This window comes from Dermatophagoides pteronyssinus, unplaced genomic scaffold (genome assembly GCF_027571235.1).
Source record: "Dermatophagoides pteronyssinus isolate colony J.1.1.1.1 unplaced genomic scaffold, Derpt_VIB-CSIC_2022.12 sq0008, whole genome shotgun sequence".
Taxonomy (NCBI): domain Eukaryota; kingdom Metazoa; phylum Arthropoda; class Arachnida; order Sarcoptiformes; family Pyroglyphidae; genus Dermatophagoides; species Dermatophagoides pteronyssinus.
Window position 1 is genome coordinate 2,700,898 of NW_027461532.1, and position 15,554 is coordinate 2,716,451.

At 29.4% G+C, this 15,554-nt stretch overlaps 4 protein-coding genes and 1 long non-coding RNA gene across 8 annotated transcripts; 2 read left to right on the top strand and 3 right to left on the bottom strand.

The window, feature by feature from the left end:
• Positions 1-382: 382 nt before the first annotated feature.
• LOC113797514 (MICAL-like protein 2) lies at positions 383-3,212 on the bottom strand. Of its 4 annotated transcripts, none has more exons than XM_075821096.1 (3): positions 3,087-3,212; positions 1,126-1,404; positions 383-1,043 (listed from the first exon to the last, which is right to left on the bottom strand). In XM_075821096.1, the coding sequence occupies exons 2-3, from the start codon at positions 1,341-1,343 to the stop codon at positions 779-781; spliced, it is 483 nt and encodes a 160-aa protein (XP_075677211.1). In that variant the 5' UTR covers positions 1,344-1,404; positions 3,087-3,212; the 3' UTR covers positions 383-778. The 4 variants fall into 4 exon arrangements, with proteins under 4 accessions (XP_075677211.1, XP_027203707.2, XP_075677212.1 ...); XM_027347906.2 differs by lacking the exon at positions 3,087-3,212 and adding an exon at positions 1,840-1,981; XM_075821097.1 differs by lacking the exon at positions 3,087-3,212 and adding an exon at positions 1,540-1,558.
• On the top strand, positions 1,883-2,894 carry LOC142645251 (uncharacterized). The gene is made up of 3 exons (XR_012846398.1): positions 1,883-2,019; positions 2,095-2,569; positions 2,639-2,894. It is a non-coding gene; the product is annotated as an uncharacterized LOC142645251 (long non-coding RNA).
• A 518-nt stretch (positions 3,213-3,730) lies between the features above and the next one.
• SmF (small ribonucleoprotein particle protein SmF) lies at positions 3,731-5,961 on the top strand. Its single transcript, XM_075821099.1, has one exon. The coding sequence runs from the start codon at positions 3,872-3,874 to the stop codon at positions 4,136-4,138; it is 267 nt and encodes an 88-aa protein (XP_075677214.1). The 5' UTR covers positions 3,731-3,871; the 3' UTR covers positions 4,139-5,961.
• Positions 4,270-5,847, bottom strand: LOC113797519 (dipeptidyl peptidase 1-like). The gene has a single exon (XM_027347913.2). The coding sequence runs from the start codon at positions 5,845-5,847 to the stop codon at positions 4,360-4,362; it is 1,488 nt and encodes a 495-aa protein (XP_027203714.2). The 3' UTR covers positions 4,270-4,359.
• Positions 5,962-6,565: 604 nt separating the features above from the next.
• On the bottom strand, positions 6,566-9,835 carry LOC142645250 (uncharacterized). The gene is made up of 3 exons (XM_075821094.1): positions 9,711-9,835; positions 8,901-9,565; positions 6,566-8,832 (listed from the first exon to the last, which is right to left on the bottom strand). The coding sequence occupies exons 1-3, from the start codon at positions 9,738-9,740 to the stop codon at positions 6,798-6,800; spliced, it is 2,730 nt and encodes a 909-aa protein (XP_075677209.1). The 5' UTR covers positions 9,741-9,835; the 3' UTR covers positions 6,566-6,797.
• Between the last annotated feature and the right edge of the window lie 5,719 nt (positions 9,836-15,554).

The following is a 15,554-nucleotide window of genomic DNA, read 5'->3' on the forward strand; positions in this document are numbered from 1 at the left end:
TGTTGTTGTTGTCGCTGTTTTCAGGAACAACAAAAAAAAATCATTTTTTGACAATGTTATGTTTGGAAGTGAAAACCATTCTTTAAACAAAGAAATGAAAAAAAAATGAAAAATAAGATTCTTATCTTGCATTGTTTTTTTTTTATCTGGCTTGATTTTGGCTTGTTTTCGCTGTTAATCCTTTTTTTTTCTTTTTTTTTCATTTTTGATTTTTGTAAAATGATTTGAAAATTTTCTTTCAGTATTTTTTTTCTCGCTTGGTCCAATGATGATGGTCAATAAATCAAAAATCAATCAAACATGAATTATCGAATGATTTATTCAGTCGATTTGTAAAACAATTTTTTTATTTATTAATTTATAAATAAAAAAAAATAATAATAATAAATGCTATGTGATAATAAAATGTTTTGTTGTTTTTGTTTTAAAATTAAATTAAATTAACATTTTTTTCATCTGTTGTGTAATCTACAAAACATTATCTATGAAGAAGAAGAAACATTTCCGGGATTTTTTGGAAAACAAAAACGAAAACAAAAAAAAATTCAAATTGGTCGATTCGATTATTGTTATTGTTGTTGATGATGGATTCAATAATCTCCAAGTTTTCATCTCTGTAGGTGTGGTAAAATTCGATAATGATGATCATTTTTAAAATTTTTCTCAATCAAATAGGTGTGGTGATTTACATTATAATGATGATGATTATGTAACAGCCATTACCATCTTCAGTTGTTTTTTCTTGAGAAATTTTGACATTTGAAACATCATTTTATTTTCATCTAACCGATGTTGGTGGCAGTGATTTATTTTCATTCGTTGTTGTTGTATCGGTTGATGGTATCGGTGGTCGACGTTTACCATTTTCAAAATAATTATAAAATTCAGATAAATATAATGCAATTGAACGTTTATCCGGTTCAATATGTTTCAACATATCTTCTGCATCTAATAATTCTGGTATGGAAAAATGTTCTTTTGCCAAATGAAATGCTAAACGATTATTATGTAGAATATCATCTTTTTTTAGATTATCATAATCACTGTAAACAAAAACAAAAAATAATAGAATTTTTCAATTAGAAAAATAGATTTTTACATTTCAAATTCAAACAGAAAACTTACATGAGATCAGGACGAAAATAATGAATAATAGCACAGAATGCTAAACCATCACGCCATGATGTTGTTAAATCATTTATATGAACATTTTGATAACCGGTAGTTATACGACGTCCCCATGCTTCTAATGCATCGATACCACGTTTAACAACTTTAACTTGACCATTACCATTCATCGATGATGATGATGATGATCTACCATTACCAAAATTGACGGGCATTATTTCGATATTTACTCAGGTAACGGTGAAAAATACGTTTGTTTGATTTGATCTGGAAAAACTGAAACAAAAATGGGAAAAATTAGAAATGATTTCATCAAATTTATATAGGAAAAACAAAAAACAAAAAACAAAACTCAAATCAAAATCAGGTGATGAACCAAACAAACAAACAAACAAACTCACAAAAACCTACGTTTAATTAACGTCTGTTTTTTTTTGTTGTTGTTTTGCAACAAAACAAAAACAACAACCAAAAAATGGCTCGATTGTAAATTTACAACGTTAAAATTTATGATTTTAATTGGAAAAAAACCAAAAACTTAAAAATTAAAATTACAAAACGTTGATGATAACAACGAAAATCGTTCGAAATACGCAAACAACGCATATGCAATTCGAATGTTTTTTTTTGATGAAACGTTCGAATTCGAAACAAAAACGTTCGAATTCGAACGATTCTTTTTCGAACACACATACACACCATATGACCTACCTGTATGACTTGTCCTGATTGATTGATTGATTGGTTTTTTTTGGTTGATTTGCTTGATCGATGATGTTTTCAATGTCAATAAAAGATGTTTATTTTACAACAAATTCCGGTCTTTCGATTGGTTGACCGCAATATCAACAAATTGATGAAATATTTTTTTGTTTAAAAATAAAGATAAAGGTAAACAAACAAATAGTGATTATTTTGGTTGTATGATGTTTTGATGAAAATTTTTTATTTTTTTGGTGAGAAAAGAGAAAAAAAACGGTAAACCAGTTCATCACACACACACATAGTCGCTATTTAAATGTGCAAAATAACCACCATCGCCACCACCAATCTCGATGACCGAGAAATCAACGAAAGAAAAAAAACATCCAAATCAAAGAGAAGAAGAAGAAAAATTGTCGAATAACGATGATGATGATTATACCTGATGAATTTCAAAAAAATAAACACCAGACCAGACAGGTAAAATCAGGTAGACAAACAAAAAAAAAAAGGATTGACATCAAACACCGTTTATCGAAATTATCATTATCATCATCATCATCATCATCATTATGAATGTTGACCGAATTACGCAGATGACATCATTATTATCATCCACATCATCATCATCATCATCATTCAGGCGAACGAAGAGAAAAAGAGTTGACCGAATTATTGGTTGTCTACATTTCGGTTATTATTCATCATCATCATCATCATAAGCTAAAAACTTTTATCGGTTAGTCGGTTATTTTTTTTTTTTATTCATAATTCGATTAACAGAAAAAAAATCATTAATTTTAATTAGGTTTCTGGTTTTCAAAACGAACATAAACGAAACGAAACGAATGAACGAACGAAAAACTTGAAAATCTTGGCGAAAAAATTTTTCAAGTTCAAAATTCGTACATCCGAAAACAGAAACAGAATAAAAAATTGATGACGACAACGAACGAACGAACGAACGGAATTTTCATTTTTTTTCCAGATAAAAATAGAAACTAATCTTCGACAGACAACAAACATCATTCATTCATTAAATCATTCATTTATTTTTGAAAGAACGAACAGAATTCTGCGTTTAAAACAGAATCAAGTCGGTGCGTTTTTTTTTGGTTTGATTCTTTCAATTCTCTCAATCATCATTAACATTAATTAAATTTGAAAACAAAAAAATTCATCAAGAAAAAGCATCCATCCACCCACACACCAGATGGAATTTTTCGATGGAAGAAAATCAACAACAACAACCTTACCTTTTATGGTTTTTCAAAAAAAATGCTGATGATTTTGTTGATGATGTTGATGATGAAAAACAGAATTCTGTTTGTAAAATTTTGATTCTATAAAAGTTTTTGTTTATAAAATCAAAATTTTATTATCATAACATGTCAAACAAACAAACAAACAAATTGATTTTTTTTCATTCAAATTTTGTTGTTGTTGTTGTTGATTGATTTTTTAATTATAACAACAACAACAACAATTTTTTTTTTGTTTTGGAAAAATCCAAACAAACAAAGCTCGATACGAGTAATTGGGGATTGGTGGAGGGGAAAGAACAGGTTTTGTTTCTCTTTGGCTATGATAATGTCGGTGTGTGTGTGTCTCGTTGAAGAACTTTGACATTCGCGATGTATTCGCGATATTTGACATTCAAAGTCGGTAAAACACCTGTTGTTGTTGTTGTTGCGGTAATTATCATGTATGCTTTGGCCTGGTTTTCGGTTTTCTGGTTACCTCGATATTTCATTTTCAAAAATGATTTTTTCAAAAAAGAAAGGAAAGGAAATGCTAAACGCGTTAATTGCCAAATTTGATTTTCAAATTCACAATTCTCATCAACGTATAAACAGGGCAATTGAATACATTGTTTATTAATGGTCCACCATCAACAAAAAAAAAAATCCATGCTTTTGTTTTTGTTTTTGTGTGTTTGCGGTATTTTGATTCGGTTTTTTCTTTTAGCATTTTTCATTTGTAAAATTTACCTCTTTCATCCAGAAATTTGATATAACTTAACGAACCAAAACGAAAAAGAATGGCTCAAACATTACCATTAAATCCAAAACCATTTCTAAATGGTTTAACTGGTAAACCAATTATTGTCAAATTGAAATGGGGAATGGAATATAAAGGATTTCTTGTTTCAGTTGATGCATATATGAATTTACAGCTAGCAAATACTGAAGAATATATTGATGGTGCTTGTACTGGTAATCTTGGTGAAGTATTAGTACGTTGTAATAATGTTCTTTATATAAGGGGTATTGAAGAAGAAGAAGAAGATGGTGAAATGAAAGATTAATCTAATGATTCATTCAACAAAATAGAATACATTGATCTCCGATCTTCATTGGAACCAGAAAACGTAACGAAATTCGCATGATATTTCCTGTCATTCATTTTTTTCGCTTATAAAAATCACATTTTCATTCATTTTCAATGTATGAATTTATTCATCATCATTATCATCAAATAAAACATTTTTTTCAAAATTACAAAAAATTTTCACCAAATTTTTTTTCATCAATTTGGAATAGGTGTTGCAGCCATTGCTAAACTTTCAATAGCACATTCATCCGTACCACGACGCATCCAAAAATAACCATCCATACCCCATTGTTTACCCCAACTATTTTTAACGATCCAATATTTTTCACCAGTTTTTTTATCTTTTCCATAACCGACAATCAAAACAGCATGATTTGTCATTTCGAATGGATTAAATTCAGCTTTAATTTGTTGATGTTGATCGTTCGATTCATTAGATGGTTGATGTGAATAAATACCTTCGGAATAACCGAAAAAATCACCATAAACTTCAAACCCAACAGCAATTGGTCCATTTTGTACTAATTCAATTTGCATTGCTTCTTCATTACAAGCACCAAAATAACCACCAACATATTTATAATCAATTGTATATGTACGTTGTTTACATTTTTCATTGGTTTGATTGAAATTTTGTTGATTTTGACATTTACCCGTAACACCTTTATATGGATAACAAGATTCATCTATAACACCAAAATCTTGTGCATATTTACCGGCAATCAAATAACTAAAACCACCATCACAACCTTGTGAATATTCAGAACAATCAACTACTTCTTGTGTTGAAAATATTGGTTTAAATGTATTATTTGTTTGTATACGAATACGTGATTCTAACATTGCCATTGATGCAAATGTATAACAACTACCACATTTACCTTGATCACGTACAGGTGATACATAATCAATACCATTCAAATTACGCCAATCAAATGATTCAGGTAAACTACGTGCTAATTGTTTTTGTTGTTCAGTTGCACGTAATGGTTTTGGTCGATTAATAATTCTGGATTTTCTACCACCAGCCATTTGTATTAAATGTTCAATTGATTTTGATTGTAAATCTGGATATACAATTGCTTTCCATGATTTTTGCTGTGAATTCAAATGATCAATATGTTTTTGACTTAAAATATGTTCAACGTTAATATTTTGCAAATACAATTCACGTTCGGAATGTTGTTTAACGGGGAATTTTTCAGCACCGACCGTTGTTGTTTTCGAAACATCATCATCATTCCAATTATTAACTTTATGTCCAACATAACAAGCCCAATTATTACCAAGTACATCATGTGACCAACCTGGTTGTGTTTTATGACAATAACTTAAAACATTATTTTCCGATTTACGTTCGTAAGCAGAGAATGCAAAATATTTTCGATAATTTATTTTCACTTCAAAACCTTGATTATAAATCATTGTCCATTCACCAATATTACCAAATTTATCCACTGCAACATTTGGAAAATCTAAACGGATAAAGATTTTTTTTGAATATTTTTCTCGTTGTTGTTGATGTTCAGGACATTTTTCCCAACGATCTTTTATTGGTTCAGTTTCTTCAAACAGCCATAATCCTTTTATATCTTCATAGGTACAATTTGCAGGTGTATCAGCCAGAATTTGTTGCCAGCAACAAATTATTGAAACGAATAAAATTATCAATGATGATTTCATTATTTAGGAATTGAATTAATCGATGATCGATGAATTGTGAAACTTAATGGAAAAAACAAAACAAAACAAAAGCAAAAAACTACGTCTTTCAACCACCAAAAAACAATGACATGATTACGTCCTATTTATATAAATAGAGTCTTCTTCAGTAAAAATCCAGCAAAACAAACAGAAAAAAAATGAAATGAAATTAAAAAGTCAAAATCAGCAGAAAGCAAAAAAGAAAAAAACCTCTCAATCATCAATAATCAATCAATCGATGATATGTGATTAGCATCAATTTCGTTTTTTTTGGCACAATCATAACATAATCAGCATTTTTTTTTTTTGTGAATTGAATTGATACGCACTTGAATGGCCAGGATCCTGTCTGTTTTGTTGTTTTCTAAAGTAATATTCCTTCCAATGGATTAAGGATTTGTTTTGAGGATTTGCTGATGGTTTGATGGATCAATATCCTTTTTGTATTCTTTTTAACACTTGACATTTGGACACTATTTAAACTACATCCAAAAGATACATCGGGTGGTCACGAGATTTACATTGAAAAAAAATTTTAATACTTTTCTTACCGACGTCATTTCCATTAATTTTATTGGCCAGGTTAAAAATCTTATCAGCGTGCGTGCGTGTTGATTTGACAGCTTTTTTCATAATAATTGATTTTTCTTAAATCAAATCGATCAATCGATTGATTGATTCGGTTCGATCAATGCACTTGACAATCTTTAATGTTTTATTTAAAAAAAAATTATTAAAAAAAATCAATGTTATTTACAAATTTATTTAAAAAAAAAAGTAAAAAATCTTTGGAATTAGCATTCTTTGGTCGTACAGAATTTAAAAAAAAAAAAGTTAATAATGAAAATAAAAGAATAGAAAAAACAAACATTTTGGAAACAAAAAAGTTAATAATTCAAAAATCCAAAATCAAAAAAAAAAAATCCGAATCAATTTTCCTGATTAAACATCATCATTATGAATGGCCTTTTTTTCCTTAATCCAAATAATTTTGTTAATTTTTTTGTTGTTTTTGTTTTTAATAATGATTTTGATTGATTTTGTTCGATTGTTGATTGTTCTTGTTGTTCGGATTGTTGCTCCTGTTGATCATTATCATCGTTCGATGATGATGCGGGTGATTGCATAATCTGATCTAATTCAATACAACCAATTTCCGATTCACCACCATCATCTAATGGACCAAATTGTTTCCGACCATATGGATAATCTTCAACAACAATATGACCTATTGATTTTGATCCTTTTTTCAATGGAAATGCTGTTATAATTTTTTTTACTTTGGATATTGTCGCTTTGGGTGATTTGGATTTCGGTGATTTCGAGGATTTAGATGCGGTGGATGATGGTTGCTGTTTTTCCATTGAATTTAATTGATTATCGTCGTCATCATTATCATTATCACCGTTATTAGTGGATTTTGATTCCGGTTTTTCAATTTCTTTTGCAGCATTTTCAGATTCTTGCGTCATCATCATCGTTAACATTGCTTCCGGTGCACGAACATATATTGGTTTTGGTGAATCTTCCATTGTATGAAGATTAAAACCACCACCACCACCACCTTTGCCCCCACCGATACCAATACCGCTTATCATATCACTAATACCTCCACCGCCACCACCCCCTCCAATACCGCTTATCATATCACCAATACCACCACCCATACCACTAATCATACCACCAAAATCAATATTACCAATACCACCACCACCACCACTTCTATCACTATGACTGGTTGATGGTAAATGAAAATCAATATTTTTGATATCAAAATTTTTAGTTAAATCTAATGTAGGCATTTTAAAACTTTTAAATGGTCCTAATTCGGGTAAACTCATTTTCGGTACTTTTGGTAATGGTAGATTTAGATGACGTAAAAAATGTATTGATGGTCCTAACGGTTTAATAGCCGTAATTTTAGGTGATTTACCAATACTTTCTGTTTTTGGCATATCAAAATGTGGTAATGTTAAACCACTTTCATGTTCACCGGAAAAATCAATTTTTGGCATTTCAAAACCACCACGTAAAAATTTTTGACTATTTTTCATAAAATCCGGCATACTAAAACCAACTAATTTCATACGGGATTCAGATCCTTTATGATCATCATCATGACCACCACCATGACCACCGCCAAGACCAAGTTCAAAATTTGGCATATTAAATGATAATAATTTTCCATGTCCAAGCAATGGTGCAATTAATTTTCCTAATGTTTCAGGTGCAGCAACCGATATTGCTGGTGGTCCTTTATCACCAAACAGATTTCCAATAATATTATTAAAATCAATACCGGGCATAGCGGGAATTTTTACCGGTGAATTTTTCATCATATCATTTAAAGCTTCACCACCAATACCATTGCCACCACCAGCATTGGACATTAATTTATTTAAACCGGCCAGTTCAATTGATGGTATTTCAAATTTTTTCGATTTTTCATGATCATCCGGTAATGGTTGTGGTACGGTAAATATAACCGTTTTACTTGCGGATGTTTTTGGTTGTGCTTTTGGATATCGGGCACCTTTCGGTCGAATATAATGTCCAGTTGTATAATCAGTTGATGTTATTGCTGCACCATAATCAGAATTACCACCACCACGACGACCACGTTTACCATAACCAGATTTATAATAAAGATCTTTAATTGTTGGTGGTTTTTTTGAATGAATTAACATTGGTTGTTCCATATCATATCCATGACCATAATCATCAACACCATGATGATCATAACCACCATCATGACCATGACCATGTTCTTCATAATAAATTTCTGATGGTTCAGAATGATATTGTTGTGGTGATGGTTGTTGTTGATGATATTCTTCATGATATGATGATGATTGTTGATGATAATCAGGTGATTGATAATTTTGTTGATGATAACCGCCACCACCATTATCCATTGATGATGATGATGATCCATCATCATAATCATATTGGCTCGGAGCAGCTCTGCAAATGGCAAAAAAAAAGAATGGTAAAATTAGTAGGGAAAAACAATCGTTTTTCTGAATCGTTACCGTTGATCATATTGATCTAAATATGATGATTGTTGTTGTGATGATAATCCAGTTAAACTCGATTGTTGTTGTTGTGATGGACGAATCTGGTATTGTTGCTGTGATGGATTCGATATTGTTACTATTTTAGCTAATCTTTGATAACCATTAATATCGATACCAGTATCGATATTACCACCATCACTAGTAGTTTCATAATTATCAGTTTCAGTTAATATTGGTCTACGATTATTATTGTAATTTTGTTGTTGAGCAAAATGATTTTTATTCGATGAATATGATAATGATGGTGAAGCTTCGGTTATCGATGATGATGATGATGATGATGAATCAACTTGCTGTTGCTGCTGTTGATAATCCAAATTATCATTTGTATTTACATCATCTGGATGTGTATAAGACATGTATGATGTTGATGATTCCGATGTTGATAATGATGGTATTGCTTTCCATGGTGTCGAAGATGACGACGAAGATGTTGATAATAACGGCGATGAAAATGATGATGATGTAAACAATGGTTTGAATGCTGTCGATGATAATGGTGCGGATAACGATGTTGATGATATTGATGAGGATTTACCAAACTTTCCATTATTATTATCATCACTTGATTGTTGCAGAGATTCGGTAGTAACCACTAGATGATAACAGCATTCAAATAGCTATTGAATAAATTGATTTTATATTCAAAGAAAATAAAGAAAAAATGAAGAGAATGATCAATTTGATTGTAATTTCCAGTAAAATTGTACAAATAAATATTATAAAAAATAATGTAAATAAAATGAAAAAATTAACACCACAAACCAATATAAATATAAGGCTTTTGGTGTTCATTTTGATTTATAATTTGATGATTTGTAATTTTTAAAGAAAAAAAAACTAAATTAAAATTTTGTAATTTCAGCCAGAAAATTTGTTTAAAATTTACAAAATGATACACGCTGACACACACGCTGATTATGGATTGATTTTGATTTTCATTTTGAATTTGGAAATTGAAATTTTTGTTTTTGTTGTTTCATTTTTTGGAGAAACTTTATCGATGAAAAATCAAGAAAATTGAGAAATTTTTTTTGTTTTGTTTTTACCTAGCCAAAAAAATTGAATGAAATTGAATGATTCGACCTTTTTATATAGAGAAAAGAAGATGAATTAGAAGAAGAAGAAAATGTTTTTTCCGATAACAAAAAAATCTGATTATTATCAAGATGATGTGTGTGTATGTGTGTGATGTGTTTGGATGTTTTCAATGTAAAACTTTTTCGTTAAAAAAAACAAGTGAACAGAAAAAAGGTGAGAAATGAATTTATCGCGGTTACAAAAATATGAGAGAAATTATCATCTGAACTGGTAATAATACAGGTGTGGTGTGTGTGTGTGTGTGATTGATGAAAGGAAAGGGTGTGTGAATGGATGCTTTATGGCTAACAGACTTTATGGCTGAATAATGCCATCCAACTTTTGAACTTTGTTTTGTAATTTTCAGTAATTTTTCAATTTTACAAGACAAAAATCGATAAGGAGAGAGAGAGAGAAAGATACATCTTGTGTGTGTGTTTGTAAGTAAGTGTGTGGGGGAGATACTTGAAATACCTGATTAACTTTTATTATTATTAACGATATTTTGCTGATGATGATGAACATTTTACCTGTTCTACTTTTTTACCTTTTCTTACTTTTCTTGATTTCTTGATTTCATTTCATTTCGTTCATGTTTATTGATCCTGATGTCCCTAAAAAACAAGATTATCAAACGATCAAATAAAATGATGATCCAATCGCTTTTTTCCCCTTCATCTCGCGTATTTATTTCATTTCGATTTCGGTTTCAGTTTCATTAAATTGAATTTGATAAGTGAAAAGTTAGTGGTTTTTTTTTGGTAAGTAAGAGAGAGAGAGAGAGAGAGAAATATAACTGTAAAATAAAACTTGCTTTTCAAGTTAAGTGAAATATAATAAACATCCAATGATGATGATGATGATGATCATTATCAGTAACAACAACAACAACAACAACAACGAAAGTAAATAGTAATCGTGCAGAAGAAACATTATCATTATCAGGCCAAACATTTTAAATATCAGACAGTCAAGAAAAAAAAACAACAACAACAACGACAACAAACTAGTCAGTTCGGTCGGTTAATCTTTTTCTTCTTTTTCGTTTGTTTACGGCCAACAAAGTTTGTCGCTGATGATTGCTGCTGTTGTTTGATACGTGTAATTCTACCGAAAGAAGAAGAAAAAATCCACTTCTTTACTGAAGCAAAATTAAAAAAAAAAGAAACTTTGGCTAGCCAAAAAAGTTTGCGAATGTTTTTTCTTTCACTGATTTCATTTTGTCCGAAATACCCGAAAAATGAAAAAAATGAATGAATGAATTCACAAACCAAAGGGGAGAGAGAGAGAAATTATATCCAAGTTTATTAGGTGGTCAAACACAAAAAAACACTGGAAAAATCTGGTTTTTTCATTTTTCATTTTTTTTTTTTTTTTTTTTTTTTTTGATTTTGCAGGGGCGAAAATAATTTTATCTTGTTTGATTGATTGAGTGATTTTGATAATGTGATGAACGAAAACGATATTTTTGAAGATGCAGCAGCCAAAAGAAAAAAATCGATAATGAATCGATTGTTTCGTCTGTTTGTTTTTTATTTCGTTCATCACAATCATTAAGACCTAAGGCCATTTTTCTTTATTCGTTTGAACTTAGAAAATTTCGGATTTGGAATCACTTTTCGGTTTTAAAATCAAACAAAATCAAAATGAAAAAAAATCGATTTTTTACTGGGAATTCCTTTGAAACAACAAACATGAAAATTTTTTCAATAAAAAAAGAAATTTGAAAGAAAATGAAATGAAATGAAAAAAAAATTCATCAGTTTTTTCTCGGGAAAAAGAATAATAGAAACAACGCAAACAAATCGATTCAGGAATCGATCGATTTTTGTTTTTTCTTTCTCTTAAATTTTCAAAATGAAATTTTTCATCCATCAGCAACAACAACAACAACCGTTAACAACAACAACAAACATATTTTAAATGAAAAAATGAATTTTTATTTATATCGATAATCAATCAATCAATCGATCGATCTTTGTTATTTTTTTTTACTATTGATATTTGAAAGAACAAAAACAGAAACCAAAAAAAAAAACAAAGAAAGAAACAAAAACATTGATTTTGTTCCATTAAAATGAATCCAAAAATTGAAAAAAAATAAATCAAGCCAAGACATTGATAATCATCATCATCATCATCTTTATTTTCATATTTATCATCGCATTCCAACATTGCTTTGGCTTTTTTTTCTCTCTCTCTCTCTCTCTCTCTCTCTCTCTCTCTCTCTCTCTCTCTCTCTCTCTCTCTCCTCCTTGAAACAACTTTTTGAAGATTAACAGCGATTACAAAAATCCATTTTCGCTTCGTTTCAATTTTAAAAATGAAACTAAATTTAGATTTTTGCTTTTTCATTCTTAAACTTTCTTTGAAATCCTGTCATATTCTTATCATAATCCAAAAAACCAACAACCAACGCCAAAACCAAATCAAATCAAACAAAACCAAAAAACAAACAGAAATCTTTCAACAAGAAGAATTTCAACTTTTCCAAAAAATGAAAAATATCAATTTAAACAGAATTTCACAATTTTTGTCATTTTTTGTTTTGTTTTTCAATTCTTTCCAATTCTTTTCAATTCTCAATTGAGAATTAATTATGTCAAAAACACAAACACTCAAACACATTATTCTTATCATCAAATCGACTTTATTACTTTTGTTTTTTGTTTTTGTTTTCCCCATCTCGATTCTGCATCTTATGAACTTTCAACAGCTTTCACGTTATATTTATAAACTTGAATTCTTTCTCCCCCTCCCCCACTCCATCAAAAGATAAAAATTCCCAAGCTATCGATATAATGATGTATAATTTCAGTCAAAATAGACAGACAGACAGACAGAATGGAGAGAAAAAACACTTAAAGATGATATCAATGATAATTCACAACGATTGAATTGAATTGAATGACAGAATTATTTATTTACTTTTAGTTTTTTGTTGATGGATAATAATAAATGGATAATAAAGTAAAAGTAAAAAAAGTAAAAATAAAATAAATAAACATTGTTTTTTTTTCTCCCATTGAATATAAACATTATAAATCTTTTTTTTATTTTTTTATTTTTTTTTTTGTATAATTTTCATTATAATTTTACTTATAATTCGTCGTTTTTTTTATATACTTATTTTTCTCGTCCATCTACCTATCTTTTTATTCATTTCGATCCATTTGGCTTTTAATTAATTAATAATTTCTCTCTCTCTCTCTCTCTCTCTCTCTCTCTCTCTCTCTCTCTCTCTCTCTCTCTCTCTCTCTCTCTCTCTCTCTCTCTCTCTCTCTCTCTCTCTCTCTCTCTCTCTCTCTCTCTCTCTCTCTCATCAATATATCATTACTGTTTCTCTTTTCTTGTTTCTCGTTTTTCTTCTTGGTATTTTTTTTTTCTTCTCCAATTCGCATTCCTAATTTGATTAATTACATTCAATTCATTAGTCTATACTCAAGAATATCATACATTTGTTGTTGTTGTTGTTATTCTATAGATAAATTCGTAAATAATAATTAAAATAATGAGGATGATGATGATTATTGATTATACAAGTGTTATATTTGTATTTGTATTTGTAGTTTTTTTTACTTTTTTTTATTTGGTTACAATTCTTCTTCTCATTTGCATAAAAGTAATTTACATTTTTCTTCTTCTTCTTCTTAGCTGATTCTCGAAAAAAACAAAATGAATTCAAAATGTTTTTCACGGGAAAAAAAGGCAAATGAAAAAAAAATCAGATTTATTTGGCCTGGTTCCTACCCCTTCCCCCCCAAAAAAAAACATAAGGTTGATGAATATTGATTATTTTTTCAACTTTCTCTATTTTGGTTCTTCAAGGGTTTTCTGTTTGACATTTTTCAAAATCCATTTAATGATTGTTAAATCTGGATGTTTCTGGATTTTTTTTTGTTGTTGTTGAATCAAATGATTTTCCCTAATGATTTTTCCTTTCTTTCATTCATCCATTCAATTTTTTTAACCTCTTTCAATCCATAATTAGATCGATAATTTTGTTGAACAAAAAGAGAAATTAATGATGATGCCTAATGTGGAATTATGGCAGCACCACGCACTGAAGAAGAAACACACACACTAATCACTGTTTATCAATTCGGTCAGAATAATAATAATCAATAATGATAATGATGTAAGCAGGAGAAGAAAAGAAAATTGAAAATCCTTTTTTCTTTTCTTTCTTTCTTTTTTGACCTAATTTGAATGTTTCAAAAGCGAAAAAATTCAAAGGAAATTCAAATCATTTCATTTTCAAATCATTATTTTATCCAAAAAAATTGATCAGATGATCAATTTTGTTGTTGTTGTTGTTGTTGTTGTTGGGGGATTATAATGAAATTACAACAACAACAACAACAACAACAAAAATCTAAATAACAAAATTTGTAATATAATAATAAGTATATGCACTTGAAAAAAACTAATTTGTTATCTTTTTGCCTTGAAAATAATGTATAATTATTATGTTACAAACAATCAGGAAATGTATCGGGTCATACATAAACAAAGTTCACATTTTTTTTTATTATCAAGGTTAAATTTTTGTTGTTGTTGTTGTTGTTGTCAGTTATTTAGTAATGATAATGTTTTTGTTCCTAAATACAATGTTTTTGCTGTTGTTTGTAAAGTTATTCATCTGATATGATACAATTGATTGACTGATTGAATGACTGAAAGATTTAAACATAACATAACATTCAAACATTTCTTACATTCCTCCTTTCATCTTCCTGATTGATTTAAATAATTACAAACTGCATGCGAATTATTGGAAGCAAAAGTTGAATTTTTTTTTTTTTGATTATTCAAATGTTGTTGTTTCAATTTCTATATATTTTGGAAACAACAACAACAACAACATAATTATGGATTCTTGTTTTTTACATTATCCTGGATTATAATAATAATTTTTTATGTTTTACTTTGAATTCTTGGAATTTTGTTCAACTTTTTCTTTTTTTTGTTGAACAAAATTAATTATCTTGTGTTTTTAGTTTTTGTTTTTCGGGGATTTTTAAATCCTTGAAGTTTATTCAATGAAAAAAAAAATGGAAACAAAAAATGAAATAAAGAGAGGGAGAGGGAGAGGGAGAGGGAGAGAGAGAGGGGAAAAAACTTCTTTCTTTTTGCTTTTTGCCCTCTTTGTTTCTTTGGCAAAAAAAAAAATGGAAAATTATGATGTAAACCAACCAAACCAAACAAACCGAACAACGAAAAGAAAATTCTCGAGAATATGTTTCATTCGCGTTAGTTAGATTAGATTAATTGATCAAAAACAAAGAAATGTTTCCAGAAGAATTATTTCTACTTTAGAAAAATAAAAAACAAACAAACAAAAACAAAGAGAGAGAGAAAATAAACGATTTTATTGAAAAACAAGTGTGTGTTGCCGGCCTTCGGCCAGCAGCACGCACACTTGCTTCAGCCCGTAGATTCTGGCAGATGAGCGGCTACGCCGCCCATCGCCCAAATCTTTGGCTGAAGTTTTGTTCTTTTAGGATTCGATCCAATTATTTATTGGTT